Here is a 17,200-nt window from a genome sequence, read left to right as displayed (position 1 = left end):
CTAGGCGACGCCTAGGCAGGCTAAGGCGGGCTAAGGCGAGACCTTAAGCAAGGCGAGCTGCCACCGCCTTGTCGCCTAGGCGACGCCTAGGCGACGCCTTGAAAACAGAGGTTGCTAGCAGAAAAAATATGGATGATTCTGAATATTGACATATCCAAAACTAGGCAAATTGGTACCTGGAGTGTAGAAGCTCATGTATGGAACAACACGGTAAACGACACGGTCCTGAGGTATCTTCCTAATCTGTCCAGTCTTCAAATTAATAACGGCATATGTATGATCCTTCCCCATCACAATGGCAGTTACAGCACCTATAAAACAAATTGGTGGCAACGAGGCCGGCAGGGTACCGATTGTCCCGATATCAATAGCTTGGCTTTGTGCCCATCTTGCATATCCCTTGGTACCAGACACCCTTGACCACAGGTCAATTTGGACCCATACACGGAGGTGAATCCCAGACCACCATCCGCCATTGTCCCGAGAGTAAACTGACTATAGAGTTTTTGAGGCAAGCGAATCAGAGATATTTCCTGCGTGCCCAAATCATATTTCAGGATTTTGTTGCTCTTCCCATAGTCACCAGACATGAAGTGGAGTGCATTCCCCACAAGGGCACTGGGCACAGCCAAATGGACGCGGTCACGGCGAAGCTGAGCAGTGGCTGGCCCGCTCCATGCACCAGTCTCCGACGAGTAGACGCAGGCGACCGCCTCCCTTGAGCCGGTGCACACGAAGACAACGAGGAAGTGGCCGCGGTGGCAGTCAAGGTGGTCGCAGCCGCCCTCCGCCGCGGCACATAGCACCGCCGCAGTCCAGTTGAATCAGATCTGGTACGTGTGCGGATACATGTGCTCCGCAAGCTTGGGAAGCCGGTGGTGGTCGCCCGTGACGGGGTCCCAGACGACGAGGTCGTCCCCCGAACAGCCGAACAAGAAACGATGCCAGGAAGCGGCGCTGAGGAGGACGCGGCCGTGGCGCGCGTCCACGGGGCGCCAATCGCCGCGGATGGCGTGGGCCAGGGGGGCGGAGGAGGTAGGGACGAAGCGGGATGTACGGTAGTCGCCGCAGAAAAACCCCAGCATCGGGGCCGCGCGGTGGAGCTCCCGGAACCTGCGGCGGAAGCCGGGGTCGGAGATGAGGCGGAACCAGCGCTTGGAGACGAGGGCGGCGCGGACGAGGAGCTCGGGCTCTTCCGGGGGGAAGCGGAGGAGGATCTCTTCGATTTGATCATCGGCCAGCGCCGGCGGCGGCATTCTGCTCCGCTTGGTCGGTCGGGCGGACGCCGGCAGCGGTGCGAGGGTTTCGTCGGTCGGGCTCGGGCGGGATGACGCGCCGAGCCGCTTGCCCCGGATTGGTTCAACCAGCTCGAGCAGGGTCTCTGCCAGGTGGGGCCTAGAAGGCAGCGAGACTGCGAGAGGGGGGCTGTACAGTTCAACTGGGATTTGAGGGAACTCCACGGTTTCGTATTCCCCCCTGCTGCTGCTGTGCCTGAACGTCTGAAAAAGTAAACAATTTAGGCTGAATAACTGAACAACATTGTGCATTCGCGCATCTCAAAAACGCCATGATGTTATAAATTGCAGACAGCCACACAGAGTTGGAGCAGGACGATTCTGCATTTGAGCAACAAACGGTGAAATCAAAGCAGCTAGAAAATCAGACAGGTTTTGCAAATCGAGATGCAAAACAGTCAATGCGGTCCGTTTTGATGCTCCGAATGTGTTGTGATTGTGCAGACAACGGGCAGAAACCACCTAGCTGCTGCAAACACTGCTGCCAGCATCTTCCAGCGTCCTTCACAAAAAATGGCATGCTGGGAATGTTGCCTGTAATGACAGTTCGTGGGGCGCCAACAGCCTAGTATCTTGGGCCGTGTCCAACCTGAAAACAATTTCCTTAGCGATCGCTAGCTGAAGGCGAACCGACCCGACCCTTTTAGCACTCCAACTCTTCAACGCCTTGGCCGTGTTCCGCAATTTGAAATCCAAACAGCGAAACAGCCTCTTTACAAAGAACCTTAGTTCGGCAGCGAGCCCGGATCACATACATTGCTTTGCTGAAGGGGACGCCAATACAAAATTCTTCCACCTGCAAGCCTGCCATAGAAGTCGCAAAGGTCACATACCTAAACTAAAAACTGACGATGGCCAATGCAGTTTTCGACCACTTTGATAACATGCTGGGCACACGTGGCGATCAGCTCACCCATCTCAACTTTGAGGAGTTGGGATTACCGTCAGTACTAGGGACTTTATTTGATCATTGCTTTAGTGAAGATGAGATACGGCAGGCAATCATGGATATGCCCTGCGACAAGGCGCCGGGTCCGGATGGCTTCACGGGCCTCTTTTTTAGGACGGCGTGGTCGATAATTAAGGCGGATATCTTGCGAGCCTTTCAGGCTGTTTGGTCGCTTGATGGCCGAAGCTTCTTCTTGGTCAACCAAGCGTACATGATTCTTCTCCGCAAGAAGCAGGATGCGGCATCTATTGGTGACTACAGGCCCATTAGTTTGATACACAGCTTTGCTAAATTGCTTGCCAAGGTACTTGCACGCCGGCTAGCCCCCCACATGAATGATCTCGTCAGGCACAACCTGTTGGCGCAAAACTAGGGCCAACACACCAAAGCGCTAGAACGCGCAGCGAGCGACGGCACAGCGCAGCGAGCGACGGCACAACGCAGCGCCGATGCTCAGACCGGTCAGATCGGTCGGGTATACCGGTCAGACCGGTTGTCGCCGGGCAGGCCGGCGGCGAAACCAACGAACGTCGCCCGGGAATGACCCGACGGGGCAGGCGCACGCAGAGTTGTTCTAGGGTCGGCAGGCGCACGCAGAGTTGTTCTAGGGTCGGCAGGCCACCTAGAACGCCCTCAATCGACGTAGAGACGAAGGAGTAGATGGTAAAAGCTAGGACAAAGAGAAAAGATAAAAAGATAAAAGTTGTATTATTTGATTGATTGGATGCCTCAATCGGTCGTGGCCCTTTATATTTATAGGGTGGGTGGACTTATCCCGCAAGAAATCCTATTACAAGATCTAAATCTATTAAAAACTCTAGATGTACTTGGATTCCACTTGGACTGGTCAGACCGGTCGGTCCCATCAGTCAGACCGGTCGTCCCTGTCGGACCAGCTACAGCATCTCAGACCGGTCAGACCATCTGGGATGACCGGTCAGACCGGTTGGTCTAGACTGCTGCCAATTTTGGTCGTCAACACAACCAAAGCGTATTTATTCAATCCCGGCTCATACATGAAAACTATAAAGCGGTTCATCTCTCTGCCAAACTGCTACATCGCAGCAAGGTTCCATCTGTTCTCCTCAAGGTAGATATTGCAAAAGCTTTCGACACGGTCAACTGGAGTTTCTTATTGAGTCTGCTACAACATCTTGGCTTCTCGAGGAGGTGGCTTGACTGGATATCCCTCATCTTATCCTCGGCCAGCACCAGGGTCATACTAAATGGATCCCCTAGAAGAAGAATTTGTCATGCAACAGGGCTACGGCAAGGTGACCCTCTATCGCCCCTGTTGTTCGTGCTCGGCCAGCACCAGGGTCATACTAGAGGAATATTGGAGATTTTTGCTGGTGCTTCGGGCCTTAGAACAAACATGTCAAAATGCTTAATCTCGCCGATCCAGTGCGATTTGGAGGCAACAGTTATGCTCCTCACCCATTTCCCTGGCATAATTGACCCTTTTCCTATCCATTATCTTGGCATTCCTCTAGGTCTAAAGAAACTAAGCAAAACCGCTCTACAGCCGTTGGTCGACAAGGTTGCCAAACGGCTGCCATACTGGAAGGCAGGACTCTTGAAGCCGGTACTCGTTAAGAGCACTTTATCAGCTATACCCACGCACACGGCTCTTGCAAATAGTATTTCTCCTTGGGTGATAAAATGCGTTGACAGACTGAGGCGGGGTTTTCTTTGGAGTGGCGCTCAATCGGCCAAGAGCGGACACTGCCTGCTCGCCTGGCCAAGGGTGTGTCGCCCCCTTGAGTTGGGAGGTCTAGGAATCATCGACTTGCAGCGCTTTGGTTATGCTCTACGAATGAGATGGCTATGGTTAAAACGTACTGAGGACGCCCGCCCCTGGCACAAGCTGCCTGATGAAAGGAACCAGATTGTGGAAACCATGTTTCAAGCATCAATATATGTAGAATTGGGCGATGGCTGCAAAGTAATGTTCTGGACAGATCGGTGGCTACAAGGAAAATCACTTGCCGACATTGCTCCCTGTCTTTGTGCTGCTGTGGGTCGTCAAGCCCAAAATAGAAGAACGGTTGCTCAGGCGCTGCAAGGAGACAGCTGGATTACAGACATTTCCGGGGCGTCAACAGTACAGGTGATTCTTGATTATCTACTTGTTTGGGACATGACGAGAGATATTCAGCTGGAGGTAGATCGGCCCGACAAAATTTGTTGGAAATGGACTGCTGACAAGGTCTTTTCCACCTCCTCTGCCTACCTGTCATTCTTCATCGGGCAACACCCCATTGAAGGAGCCAAATTGATTCGCAAGATACATGCACCGGTGAAGTGCAAATTTTTCATTTGGCTCGTGTTTCATGATAGATGCTGGACAGCGGATCGCAGAAAGAGACATGGGCTACAAGATGATGATTATTGTGCTCTATGCGCGCAGGCATCAGAGACAATTGACCACCTACTAATCACTTGTTCTTTTTCTAGTGAGCTCTGGTTCAATTTATTTTGCAGGATTGGCTGGAACGCCGTCTCTCCATCCACCAATGATCAAAGTCTGGTCGTTTGGTGGACCTCTGCAAGGAAGAACATTCAAAAACAAGACAGGCAGTGTTTTGACACAGTGGTGGTCTTGACCTGTTGGATGATCTGGAAGGAAAGGAATAATAGAATTTTTGACCGTCAAGCCAAAACGTCAGCTGGCACCTTAGCTTGGGTGATAGAGGAGATCTTGTCTTGGTATCAGGCAGGTTTCGAAAGGCTAGAACCTGTAGTCCTTGCTCTAGGTGTTCTAGGTGCACTCCTAGGTCGCACATTTGCAGTGATGTAATAATCATGATACAATCAGTAGCCTAGTTGGTTCCGCACTCTGTAACCAACTAGTTCTTGTACTTCGTTTCTTCTCCTCTTAATGAAAAACGTGCTCAGGGTCACGAAAAAGGGAATGTTGCCTGTGACAGGCTGCTCATCCAGCCCTCGATTAATTTTGAATATTGGCAAATCCAAAACTAAGCAAATCACTACCCGGAGTATAGAATCTCATGTAAGGAGCAATGGGATAAGAGACACAGCCGTCAGGTATCTTCCTGATTCAGCATGATTTAGGATCAATAATGTAGCATCGCCGATCCATGGCCCTCTGAATAGCAGCTGCAAGCAAGTCTTGTTCACTGAGAAGCTTCAAACTTTCTTCATCCCAAATCTGCTTGACCTGTGCAGCGTTTCAGATTGCACTTCAGATCAGCATGGCATACACGATATCATCAGTGGCTCCTAGATAATCTTCTCCAGGAATTTAGAAAAAAAAATTGGTCCATCTATCCCCCTGTTGAGTTGTGCAATGCATGGGCCGCAACAGGAAACAGACGTCCTTGCTGTCTGCAAATGGGCGCTCTCCTCTACCTATCAGTCTCCTACATGCCTGCTTAATCTGAATTTGCCAGTGACCCAAAAAGGGGTATGATCTTCGGACGGCATCTAGTGATGAGGCGCTAGCAGCTACCAACCATTTCCAGACTCAGTAATTCTTTTGTGCACACATCAAGAGCGCGATGCACAAATGGGGCACAATGCACATATAACAGAAGCGTCCACATATAGCATTATCAAAAGGTTTACAGAACACGCCTTCACCTAGTTATAGGCATCAATCAAAATAATAGGCGGTCTGGCTCAAGCCCCGCTAAACAAAACACCGCTGATTTACCATAGCAGTAGAGGAGACAAAGTAACAAACTAGTAAGGATGCAGTAACAAGATCCCCGCAGCCTGGAGCTGCCTTCAAGAGTAGATAGAAAACTTACACAATAGCATCCATATGACATATCAGTAGAGAAGTAAGGCAAGACAACCCACAACTTCTCTCCATGTCCCTTTTGATGTCTTCTCTCCTCTGCCCAATGAAGTAGATGCCAAAGCATGAAGATTAGCATAACAGGCCCAGCAGAAAATCGCAAGTCCTAAAGAGTTATGCAGCCAAAATAACTCACTATTCCCCTCTACAATCACCGCAGGACACTTCATTCTTGATTTAGAAGACCTTGCGCCATTAAGTACTTCATGAACTTGAAGAACCTTCTCTTGGCCCCTTGCTCGTAGAGGCTGCCCCAAGTGCTGCAGAAACACATATTTAGCACATATACCACCATCTGTTATCCCATATTTCTAACCTTTAGGTGACATTATAGATTTATAGGTATCACAGCCAAGACATTTACTGAGTTAAAGATAAGAGCGAGGCTGCTATATATCTGTACTGTACAAACTCAAGGTGATGACCTTTCTGTTCCTCTCCTTGATCAGCCCAAACTTAGATCAATTCAAAAGACCCCATCGTCTGTCCCTAACATTTATAAATGGAAGTCCTACGCACATGTAGCCAATTTTAAAGGACGGTCCATAAAAAGAATCAGGGTAACACAGTTTTATTGATATTCCCTTTTCATCAACAGACTTTTTTTTTCAATTCACATGCCATCATCCATATTTTGAGGTTACTACCTGAAATATTGCTAATTCTGAATATTGGCAAATCCAAACTAAGCAAATCAGTACCTGGAGTGTAGAAGCTCATGTAGGGAACTGCAGGGTAAGCAATAAGGCCCTCAGGTATCTTCCTAATCTGCCGAGACTTCAGATTAACAACAAAAAATTCCCGATCCTTTATCCCCATCAAAATGGTAGCCATGCCATCCACACAACAAATTGTAGTAAGCAATGCCGGCAAGGTACCAATTGTCTTGAGATCAATGATGTGGCTTAGTGCCCAGCTTGCATTGGTACCAGACACCATGGACCACAGGCAAAGTTTGACCCATCCACAGCGACGAATCCCAGACTACCATCCGCTATTGTCATGAGCTCTCTGCGATTATAGGGTTTGTGTGGCAAGTGAATCAGAGAGATTTCCTGCGTGCCCAAAACATGTTTCAGGATTTTCTTGCTCCTCCCCCATTTACCAGACATGAAGTGGAGTGCATTCCCCACAAGGGCACTGGGCACACATCCAGGTGGAGCAGGCACTGCGGAGCTGAGCAGTGGCTGGTCCGCTCTATACACCTGTCTCCGACGAGTAGACGCAGGCGAGAGCCTCCTTGGGCCGGCGCACAGGAAAACCGCGAGGAACGGGCTGCGGTGGCAGTCGAGGTGGTCGCAGGCTCGCAGCCTCCTTCCACTGCGGCACAGAGCACCGCCGCGGCCCAGTTGAAACCCAACGGGTATTGGGGCGGGTACATGTGCTCCGGCAGCTTAGGAAGCCGATGCTGCTCCCCCGTGACGGGGTAAGTCTCCAAGACGACGAGGTCGTTCCTCGAGAAGGACGCGGCCGCGGCGCGCCAATTGCCGCGGATGGCGTGGGACGGAGGAGGTGGGGACGAAGCGAGAAGTCCATCCGTCGGTGCAGAAGAACCCCAGCATCGGGGCCGCGCGGTGGAGCTCCCGAAACCTGCGGCGGAAGCGGGGGTCGGAGATGAGACGGGACCAGCGCTTGCAGACGAGGGCGGCGCGCACGAGGAGATGGGGCTCTACCTGGGGGAAGCGGAGGAGGATCTCCTCGATGAGATCATCCGGCACCGCCGGCGGCGGCATGATGCTCCGCTTGGTCAGGAGGATGCCGGTGGCCCGCGGCATGGTCTGCTCCGCTTGGTCCGGCGGGTGGACTCCGGCGGCGGTGCGACGGCGACCCTGCGAGGGATTGGTCGATCTGGAGAGGTGTGATGACCAGCGTTTGAAATTTCTGCGAAATTTTTCGTTTCCGCTCGGGAAAAAATATTTCGTTATTTTCGGAAAATTTCGTTTTGAAAATTCAAAATTTTAAAAAAAAATTGGCCGAAATTCGCCGAAATTCCGGAACGGAATTCCGTTTCCGCCGATCACCGGGATTTCACCGGAAAACGAAATGGTTAACCCTGGTGACGACGCGCTAGAGGCGCCAGCTGGATGCCTGGTTTTCCTGCTCTTTGCTACGCCTGAAAATCTGAAATCCCCAAGGCCTTTTGGAACTGAACATCTGAACATTTGCGCATCTCAAAACGCCATGATGTTATGGTCTGCAGACAGTTAAACAAAGCTGGAGGAGGACGATTCAGTGTTCCAGGTTCCAGCAACAAAATGCGAACCGAAACCTGCTACGATCAGACCTGCTTGCGATTCGAGACGCCGAACAGTCAAATGCGGTCGATGTTCAATACGAATGTGCTGTACAGCATCCATCATCACATAGCATCATAGATACACAGTTAAGTTCAAGCAAACACCTTCAGTTTACTAGACACCATACATCAAAAAGGATTACATTACATGCACTCCACCTCAAACCATGCTAACATTACAGACGAGACCCCATCCATTTGACACACAGCGGGTAGAGGGAACAAACAAAACGCAGCAAGGGCAAAGCGCCACGCAGCCCTTAGCTGCCACATGCACACATCAGCAGCTTATTGACACGGCACACCACCACCAAGAGCTTTCAACATATTCTACAAACTAAGCCACAGAGTGGATGCAAAAACAGACGCATAGCGGCATCTACAATATATCACAGTAGAGGTAAGACAGCCCGTGGTTTATTCCCGTTCCCCTCTTGACGTCTTCTCTCCTCCTCCTCCTCTACCTTTGGTGAAGTAGATGCTTGTCAAGGAGCAAAAAGGAGTGTGAGCATGCTGGGTGCTCACACTTCGAAGGGAGGAGTGCGGCTGGTCGTCTCTGGTGGGGATGCCCTCTCATAAGCATCAGACGATGATTTCCTTCTGAAGCGGCCACCTGATGATTCAGTACTCAAAGTTAGGCAAGATTCAATCATCTGGATAAAGAGAGAGCACTCTGAAACACTGAAAAGCTAATATTGTTAGTGAAATCAACTGTATTACTGAAGGTCCATGTTATTCACATTGACACCGACTCGCTACTGCGAACGGTGGAGAAAGATTGTACTAGCATCAATAATAGTTAATGAAGTACATTTCAAGTAAGAATTTGCTAAACTAAAACATGGTTGTAGAATTTGTAATAGAATCAAGACAGTGAATTGATTACAAGTGTCCTAGAGTGATGGGTTCTAGAGTGAATGTGATGGATTTCCAGAACCCACCTCGAATAATTATTATCCTATTATTATCCATATCATATTCAAGTAGGAGTCATTTGCATACAGTATGACTACTAACTGACCAAGCTCTGAAATAGAGGCTACCTTGAGTTAATGTCAAGCCTTCATTTCTAAAATCAGCAACAGAATTTACTGGAAGCTTAAATAAGGCGAGACCACAAAGACAACTTTGCATGTATGTAACGACTTCACCTAACACGTACTACACCTTGTATATGACAAAGCAGGTCCATGCGTGATACAGATAATACTAACAAAAAATGAAACCAAACTATATCTATGATTGGATTTATATTATAGATAGACAAATTAAAGAAAAGTAACTTCATTTTCCTTTTGAGGTGTACCCCACCCTCACATAACCCCCAATGATAGCTACGTTTATCCGAAATGGTTGCTTCATTTCAAGACACAAATGATAACTTATCAAATAGCTAATCCGATAATGTCCAACCAAGCATCCACGATAGCGACCCGAGAGCGAAATGCGCGAACTGGGAGGAAATGTCCAAAGAGCCCCTGGCCCAGTACGCCCCATCTAGACGCTTCCCTACTGGGCGACAAAACGACGCAAGCGAAAGCCACCGGTCACGTCGTTTCCAAGGATACAGTACCCGGGTGCGCGGGCACGAAATGACCAAACTGCCCCTATTCCTAGGAGATGGTTAATGCGAAGGGAGGAGGGGGGTCCAGGAGTCTCGGGGCACTCACCGGCGCCGGCGAACGGCGAGAAGGGCGGGGTGGTCCCTAGCGGCGAGGCCGGCGGCGTGCTGGCCGCGCTCCTCGGCGACGACGGGTACCCCGCGGGCCGCTTGATCATGATGCTGCGCGTCACCTTGACGGGCGTCTCCTCGCTGCCCGACGCCGGCGCCGGCGGGACGAAGGCCGCCGCGTCCCCGGCCGGATCTGCAGGACCAACGGGAACCAAACGAAAAAAACTCAGATCGAAGGGAACACTGGCTACGAGGGGGGCGTACACGTATTTTCTCTTTTTGCTCCAGCGGCGGCGGCGGCGGCCAGCTCACTCACCATTGATCTTCACGGCGGCGGGGCGCGCGGGCTGCTTGCGGAGGCGGCCGAGGCCGGTGTCCGGGCGGGGGCCCGCGACGGTGTCGTCCCACAGCTTGTCGAGGAGGCCCATATCCCGCTCCCGTCGTAGTCACCCAGCCACCTGCCACTGCGCGAGGTCGATCCCGTGCGCTCACAGCTCCTTCCCCAAGTCTTCCGGATCTGAGCGAGCGAGCGAGAAGAGGAATGAAAACGAGCGGGCGGCGCTTATTTATAGAGCAGCCGGGCCTCGGGCCGCCGCGCACTCGCTCCCTGCACCCGGTCCGTGGACCGCGTACGGATGCGTGCGGGCCCGGCGCCGGGGGGTGCACCGCCCGGCCGGCCCCGTCGTGGCGGGTTGCGGGGCGCGGAAGGGAGGGACGTGGCGGGTGTGGATAAGATCGATGGGGTCGCGCACGTGGGGTGGCCCACCTGCCGACCTGTGGCGGGGCGCCAGGTGGGCCTTTCGCGGCGGGCGTCACGTGACGCGCGCCCCGGCTCATCCCGTGTGGCGTGGGAGAGCCTTTTGGAGGCGGAGGCGGGTCAGGCGGGTGGGGAGGAGGCGCCGCGGTTGCGAGGCGGGTACAGTCTAATGATAAATTAATTAATCTTAATATATTTGTCTCGTGATTTTTCGTCCATCCATATAATTAATTTTATAATTAGTCTATGTTTAATACTTCTAATTAGTGATCAAATATTATTAAAAAAATTTCACCCAAAATTTTTTGGGAACTAAACTGCCCCTAATCCAGTCCACCGGAATCCCGTGTCGCCGTGTGTGGAAATCGTTCGCCACGCGATGAGGACAGACACTGACGTCGATATTTTGTGCATTATAAACCACAACCACGAGGAATAGGGTTGAAAACAAAAATGAAAATTTTCAATTACCAGAAATTATTTTAGAGATTTTACCGAGATTCTGGTGTAAATGAAAATAAAAACGACTACCGAAAATACAGAAACAAAAATGATATTTTTATTCGAAACTGAAAGCGAAAATAATTTCAGCCTCTACCGAACGTTTTCGAAAATTACCGTATTTATGCGGTAATTTACCGCCGGTATTACCGTATTTTAGGGATTCTACCGTATTTGAAGCCCAGCCCAACACATATTTTCTCGGTCCAATAGCTCGCGGGTTTCCCTGCTGGCCCGGCCTTTCAGGTTAACCCTAGCCTTAAAATCCCCCGCTCCCCACTCTCTGACCCAGTGAAGCAGTGACCCAGTGAGGCAGTGACCCCCGTGAGGTTGGTTCTTCTCATTCCATTATTGGCTATTGGTTTAGTACTTTGGTATGATAATATGAGTACTAATATATTTTTATATTTTTAGAATATATTTTCAGAACTGGTCAATAATAATTATGTGGCAGGTGATGATGATGACATGCCTGAGGTTTAGCTGTAGGCATAGGCAGCCTGCGGCTCTGCACTAGTACTATTTTTAATGGCATCTAGTATATGTTTAAGTCTTTATTTGAATTTGGTTAATGATTATGTATGACTATGTCACGTATGCTGTGTGCAACTTTGTGGCATACTATCGTGCATGCTACTATGTGTCAGTTATCACGGATTGGTTCGATATTTGGATTAATATCTTAATCGAATCTTCACTACTTGCATATGAGATGTGTCAAGTCATATTGTTAATGTTATGCTCTATTGTTTGATATGTTTATCGTTTTTTAAATACCGTTTTGATGGGTTTCGACCGTTATCGATGTGTTCTCGACCGTATATTTCCGTTTTCGAAATTACCGGAATACCGGCGCCGTTTTTGTTTCCGAAAATACTGTACCGCTTTCATTTCCGATAAAAAAATGTGAAAGTAAAAGTGATGGAGTCTTTCACTGACCGTTTTCAACCATTTTCATCCCTAAGGAGGAAAGTGTACGGAAATCTGTATGATTGGATTGGACCGAGCCCCTACGAATGGCCGTGTTTTTTTTTCTTTGACCGATTTGAGTAAGGCCGTTTATACTGGTATTTTCTACTGTACGTGTTATTAAAAGCCGGACTAATACTAGTACTATGTTACTTAAGCCAATTTTAATGGGAGTGTCAAAGACACAGTTATCAATACTGAAAACTTAAGACCCGTGCCACTGGAGTGTCATCAATGACACTCCTATTTTCTCTCTTCTCATACTATTAATATATTAACAAATTTAATGTTCAATGACAATGTTGCTGGGCCGACCGCGTCGAGTCAGCTGCCACGCACGCGGGCTGTTTTTGTCATGTGCGCTCGTGCTTCGTGGTGAGTGGTGACAAACGTCTCGCACGCTGCGCGACGCGGCGGGCGGGCGTCCGGCCATCAGCTCGTTGGAGCTCTCCCCGCTGCGGGAAGAAAAGGTTGAACGGAAACGGCAACCGTACGCACGGGATGGAACCAAACAAACGTGGACCGATCAATTGCGCGGTTGGCTCGAGCCCGGCATGCTCACCGTTCAGCGGGCAAAGCGATGCGCGGCGGAGCTTTGGCCGCACGAAAGCCGATGCGGCCACAGCTCCTCCCTTCTCCGTTCGGAGACGGTCGGTCGTCCCGTCTAGTCCGTTTTCGTGTGATCGATGCCCGCCGTGAGAGTCCGCGGCGACGTGCCGGGCATCCGGAGCCGGAGGAGGAAAAAAAAAGGCTCACCGGCCGGCAGCCCGTACAGAGGTGGGGGGTCGCGGGGGCAAGGCGCCTTTAAATTTGTCGCTTCGTCGCGAACAAGGACGACGGCGCCTTTGTTTGTTTCTCGCAGCTCGCAACCACCCGTTACTTGCGGCAACGGGCAAGGGCCAACGCAGGTGGATGGACATAGACGGATTTCTCCTTCTCGGCTTCTCCACTGGGGCGTAGTGGAGCAAGATCAAACCCATCACCGGGGACACCAGCGCACCGTGCGCCTAAGCCTCGCCTTTATTTTGGGTCTAGCTGATCATCAGAGCTGGTACTAATTAACAAGCAGCTAATCACCACAGGAGAGACATGATCTAGCTATTCTCGGTTCATGTGTCATCGAATTTCAAGCCTGGCTAGCTGCTAAAACTTTTGTCGAGTTGGCTGCATTCCAGCTTAACGAGTCCAGTTTTTTTTCCTAAAAAAAGTCCAGTTTTTTTCCTTTTTCTGAGAAGGTCAACAACAACAAAAAAAAGACAGAATGGCTCTCTAGGGCTAGAGCGTGTTTACTCTTTTATTAAGCCCAATTCCAAAAACTTCAGCACCGGCCCAATTACCCGATACAAACACCAAATGCGTCTTTTTCTTTTTTATATTTAAAAAAAATTCAAAAATATATATCCATTTTGAAAAATTTTGAAAATGGCCCCAGTCGCCCGGCCCAGGGGCGACAGGGGTCCTGTCGCCCAAGCAACGGGCGACAGGAACTCAATGTAATTTTTTTTTGAATTTGCAAAGAGGTCCTTGGCCGGGGATGGGGCCTGTCCCCCCCCCCACACCACGGGCGACAGGCCTCCCCACGGGCGACTGGGGGTCTCTCATCTTATATAAGCTCTGACCTCCATTCTCTTCTCATTTGAGCTCAAAAATTACACCAAAAAATCAGAAAAAAAAAGAGGGGTGAGGAGAAGAAAAGCGGCAAAGCTCTGCCGAATTCCGCACTTGTGATCTACCGGTAACTTCCGTATGAATCCGTTGATATTGTATAACAATTTAATTTAATTAGCGGATTAGCTGAATTAGATTTGGTGCTTTAGAACACTCGTTTAGTATTACAATTTCAGTACTATTACAGACTTATTTTTAAATTAATTATGAATTAGAATAGAATTATGACAGTACCTTATTGATATTGCAGCATAAGACAATAGAATTATGACAATACCTATATTTTCACGCATCGATTTGGTATACGATAGGTGCATTATTAAAATCATTGTTCGTCATTTGGTGCACCACACTATAGCGCCAATGTCTTCGTCAGGATCAACCTACATTCCGTGGAGCAAGTGTGAAGCCACCGCACCCGAAGGAATTGATGTGCCAATGTGCTTCTGCGGTTTGTTATGTAAGTTCATGCAATCTGAGATTTTAGGAGATGACTACGGCATGAGGTTCTTTATGTGTGAGAACTACGAATATGATCCACCTAAGCGATACGGCAAAGACCGGGCTAAAGTAGCAGGACAACATACGCAATTTTTCTTTGTGACCTAACATTGAGTTATGATTCTAACTTTTGTTGGACAAAGTCTCCTCCGCCTCTTTGTGATTTTATGCAGTGGTTCGACACCGTGCAGTCGTAGCAGGCAAAGGACTTCGTGGAACAACAAGCAAGGTGGGCTGCAGAACGTTGGTGCCGAATGAAGCACGAGGAACAGCAAGAGGAGAAGCGTAAGAAAGAGCAAGAAGAGATCCACAAGAGGATGGAGGAGGTGGATCGTAAGGCGGCGGCGGAACGTGAAGATGACAGGGAGAGAGCGAGAGAGGGCACGCCATGCGAATGAAGCCGGGCCCGAAGCAATTAGGAAGGGCAAATATCATCAGTGCACTCAGTAGAGTAGTACCATGAAATCCCGGCATTTTACATTCCCTAAGGCATGGTAGGTTTAGATGCAACAATAAATTATCTTGTCGCGTACACATGCCACTGCAATTAGTTGTTTATATTTTGAATTGAGAGCTTGACTCTGTGTGTTGTAAATTTTACCATTAATTTGCAGTTCTAACCGAGAATCTATGAAACCTTTGAACTTGTCCTTAATATTTTCGGAGCTTTTCATGTCACTAGAATACTAAAAAGCACACATTTAATTAATATAACGATAAGAAATAAGAACTAAGAAATGCATTACATAATGTGAACCATCAAGTTTACATCATAATACAATGATAATGAAACACACATCACACATACAGTGGCATGGCAGAACCCATTACAAACTACAGTAAACAGATTCTGGACTAACCTAGCATACCTTAGGTAATTTTAAAAAACACAACAAACACGACGATGCAGCATGTCACTAGCAGTAGGGTAGTTCTAGTAGCCGTACCCCCACACAGCAAACTGCGTTGAGCCTTCTCCGCAGTATCCACCCATTGCAGGTGGTGCAGGCGGTGGTGGCAGAGGCGTCGGGCCCTTTTTCCTGTGACAAGGGCAGTTGCAGTAAGAAATAGTGCATTGGTCATCCTGTAAAGCGGCCGCATTGCTGCTATCATCATCTTTGTCGTCTTTGTTAACCTCGCTCATTTCCTCGTAATAGTTCACCTTGCATTCTAGATCAAAGATCTTTATCTGGAGGTACTCGTTGAACTCCTGAACTGAATCAATTGGTGCAGGATCGACCCACCTAGTAAAACCACAGTTTTCTGGAGCATCGGAAGACTGCAAAACAAATTTCATGTAAGGTGTCTCAATAAAGATAAAAAAAATGAAACAACCGAGTATTACCCATGTGCGTGGGCATTTGAAGAAACGCCGACCGCCATCCATCCCGTCGGTGCACATCTGTACTAAGCAGACCTCACAATGTCTGCATTTCGGCCACGGTTCTTTACGATCATCGTATTGTCTAAGGGGAGTTTCATTGGTGAATTCACTCTTGTGTTGTGGTGGAAACTCAGAAACTGGTTTCGGAAAGGAATCAGGTCCAAGAAGCCCGTCCCATATAATGGGATCTCCTTTTCTTCCCCCTTTTTCTTTCCTAAAACCGTAGTAATTCTTCCCACTAGACCCACCTCCAGACATTGGGTATACAATGAGCTTCGGTGTTTGAGTGATGCTGGGAGTTCACCAACTTGTGAGTATTTATAGGTGCACAAAGATCTGATACCCGGAGTATGGAGTGTAAATGCGCCTTAAAAGCCTAGATGATAACAAGCTGAAAAGGCTAGGTTGTTCGCGCCGAAGCTTGGCGTGCGAGCTACAATGTCAATGCTTTGCATGCATGCACCGAGTTGCAGCGAGTATTGAGTAGCCTTTTCAATGTCCGATCATCTGTGGCGACGACGATGGGCCTGATGGTATACAGCGAAGGTCGGTGGCGTGTGGTGGGAAAGGCGGCACCTAGGCGCGATCGACCGAGCGGCAACAATGCAGTGGCAAAGCCTGCTTTGAAAGTGAGATGGTGCGTTTGCCGTGTTGTCACATTTATCTGCAAAGGCCGAAGAACACCGATGTCATGTATGCATGGGCAAACGATGCCACATGTGGGCAACCTGTGATGGCCATGTTCAGCAGTGCCAACCCGTGATCCCGTACTCCTACCTAGAATCACCTATCAAAGAGTATCTCTGGTTAATCTACCTACCAAAACCACTTCGTAAATTATCCTAGCTATGTTTATGTTTCTTCGTAAATGGTTTTTTTAGAACACAAACATCTATTAACTGAGTTGAGTTTATCATCGCACCCCTAATTAGTGAGTCCGAAAACCGCACAATTGCTTTATTGAGTATGACTGTTTCACAAATAATCCACACCTATTCCGAATATATTTTGACCATTTGATTTCTTTTTTTAAGACCATTGCTATTCCGTTGAGATGAAAAATATACAAACATGTCACAAAATCACACGGAACTCATGATTGTAATCTTTATATGCTAAAACAAAAACATGTCTATGTGCGGTTGCTCTTAGCCTACTCCTACCAAACAGGATGATAAAACTAGATTAGTCAAATCCTTTGACTTCAGATCCAATCAGCACCTGATGACCTGAAGACTGAAACATGCAAGCCTGAAATCCAAGTGCCAAGCGGCGAGCAGCCATGACCCATGAGCTGAGGCCATGGCATCACCTCACCTCGGCCACCAGTGGTGACACTCAAATATAAGTATTCATAACTATGTGATGACACTCAAATTCTATAC

The 17,200-nt window shown here is 48.8% G+C and overlaps 2 protein-coding genes across 2 annotated transcripts; both read right to left on the bottom strand.

Annotated features, from left to right (window-relative positions):
- Positions 1-357: 357 nt before the first annotated feature.
- LOC120652412 lies at positions 358-7,512 on the bottom strand. The gene is made up of 3 exons (XM_039930226.1): positions 6,769-7,512; positions 6,018-6,327; positions 358-2,099 (listed from the first exon to the last, which is right to left on the bottom strand). Exon 3 carries the CDS (start codon positions 1,545-1,547, stop codon positions 825-827), a length of 723 nt encoding a protein of 240 aa, XP_039786160.1. The 5' UTR covers positions 1,548-2,099; positions 6,018-6,327; positions 6,769-7,512; the 3' UTR covers positions 358-824.
- Positions 7,513-8,394: 882 nt separating this feature from the next.
- On the bottom strand, positions 8,395-10,585 carry LOC120652410 (dormancy-associated protein homolog 3-like). The gene is made up of 3 exons (XM_039930224.1): positions 10,352-10,585; positions 10,034-10,228; positions 8,395-8,976 (listed from the first exon to the last, which is right to left on the bottom strand). Exons 1-3 carry the CDS (start codon positions 10,461-10,463, stop codon positions 8,885-8,887), a joined length of 399 nt encoding a protein of 132 aa, XP_039786158.1. The 5' UTR covers positions 10,464-10,585; the 3' UTR covers positions 8,395-8,884.
- Positions 10,586-17,200: the final 6,615 nt, after the last annotated feature.

Source organism: Panicum virgatum, chromosome 9K (genome assembly GCF_016808335.1).
Source record: "Panicum virgatum strain AP13 chromosome 9K, P.virgatum_v5, whole genome shotgun sequence".
In the NCBI taxonomy this organism is placed as follows: Eukaryota; Viridiplantae; Streptophyta; class Magnoliopsida; order Poales; family Poaceae; genus Panicum; species Panicum virgatum.
The sequence above is the reverse complement of the archived record's forward strand: the minus strand, read 5'-3'. Positions and strand labels throughout refer to the sequence as shown.

Bases quoted from the DNA above. Each gene is read 5' to 3' on its own strand.
- LOC120652412 (XM_039930226.1), bottom strand. From the start codon at position 1,547: ATGCACAATGTTGTTCAGTTATTCAGCCTAAATTGTTTACTTTTTCAG.
- LOC120652410 (XM_039930224.1), bottom strand. From the start codon at position 10,463: ATGGGCCTCCTCGACAAGCTGTGGGACGACACCGTCGCGGGCCCCCGC. The intron at 10,229-10,351 runs GTGAGTGAGCTG...TTGGTCCTGCAG, and splicing joins CGCCGCCGTGAAGATCAATG to ATCCGGCCGGGGACGCGGCG. The intron at 8,977-10,033 runs GTGAGTGCCCCG...CTGAATCATCAG, and splicing joins CTCGCCGTTCGCCGGCGCCG to GTGGCCGCTTCAGAAGGAAA.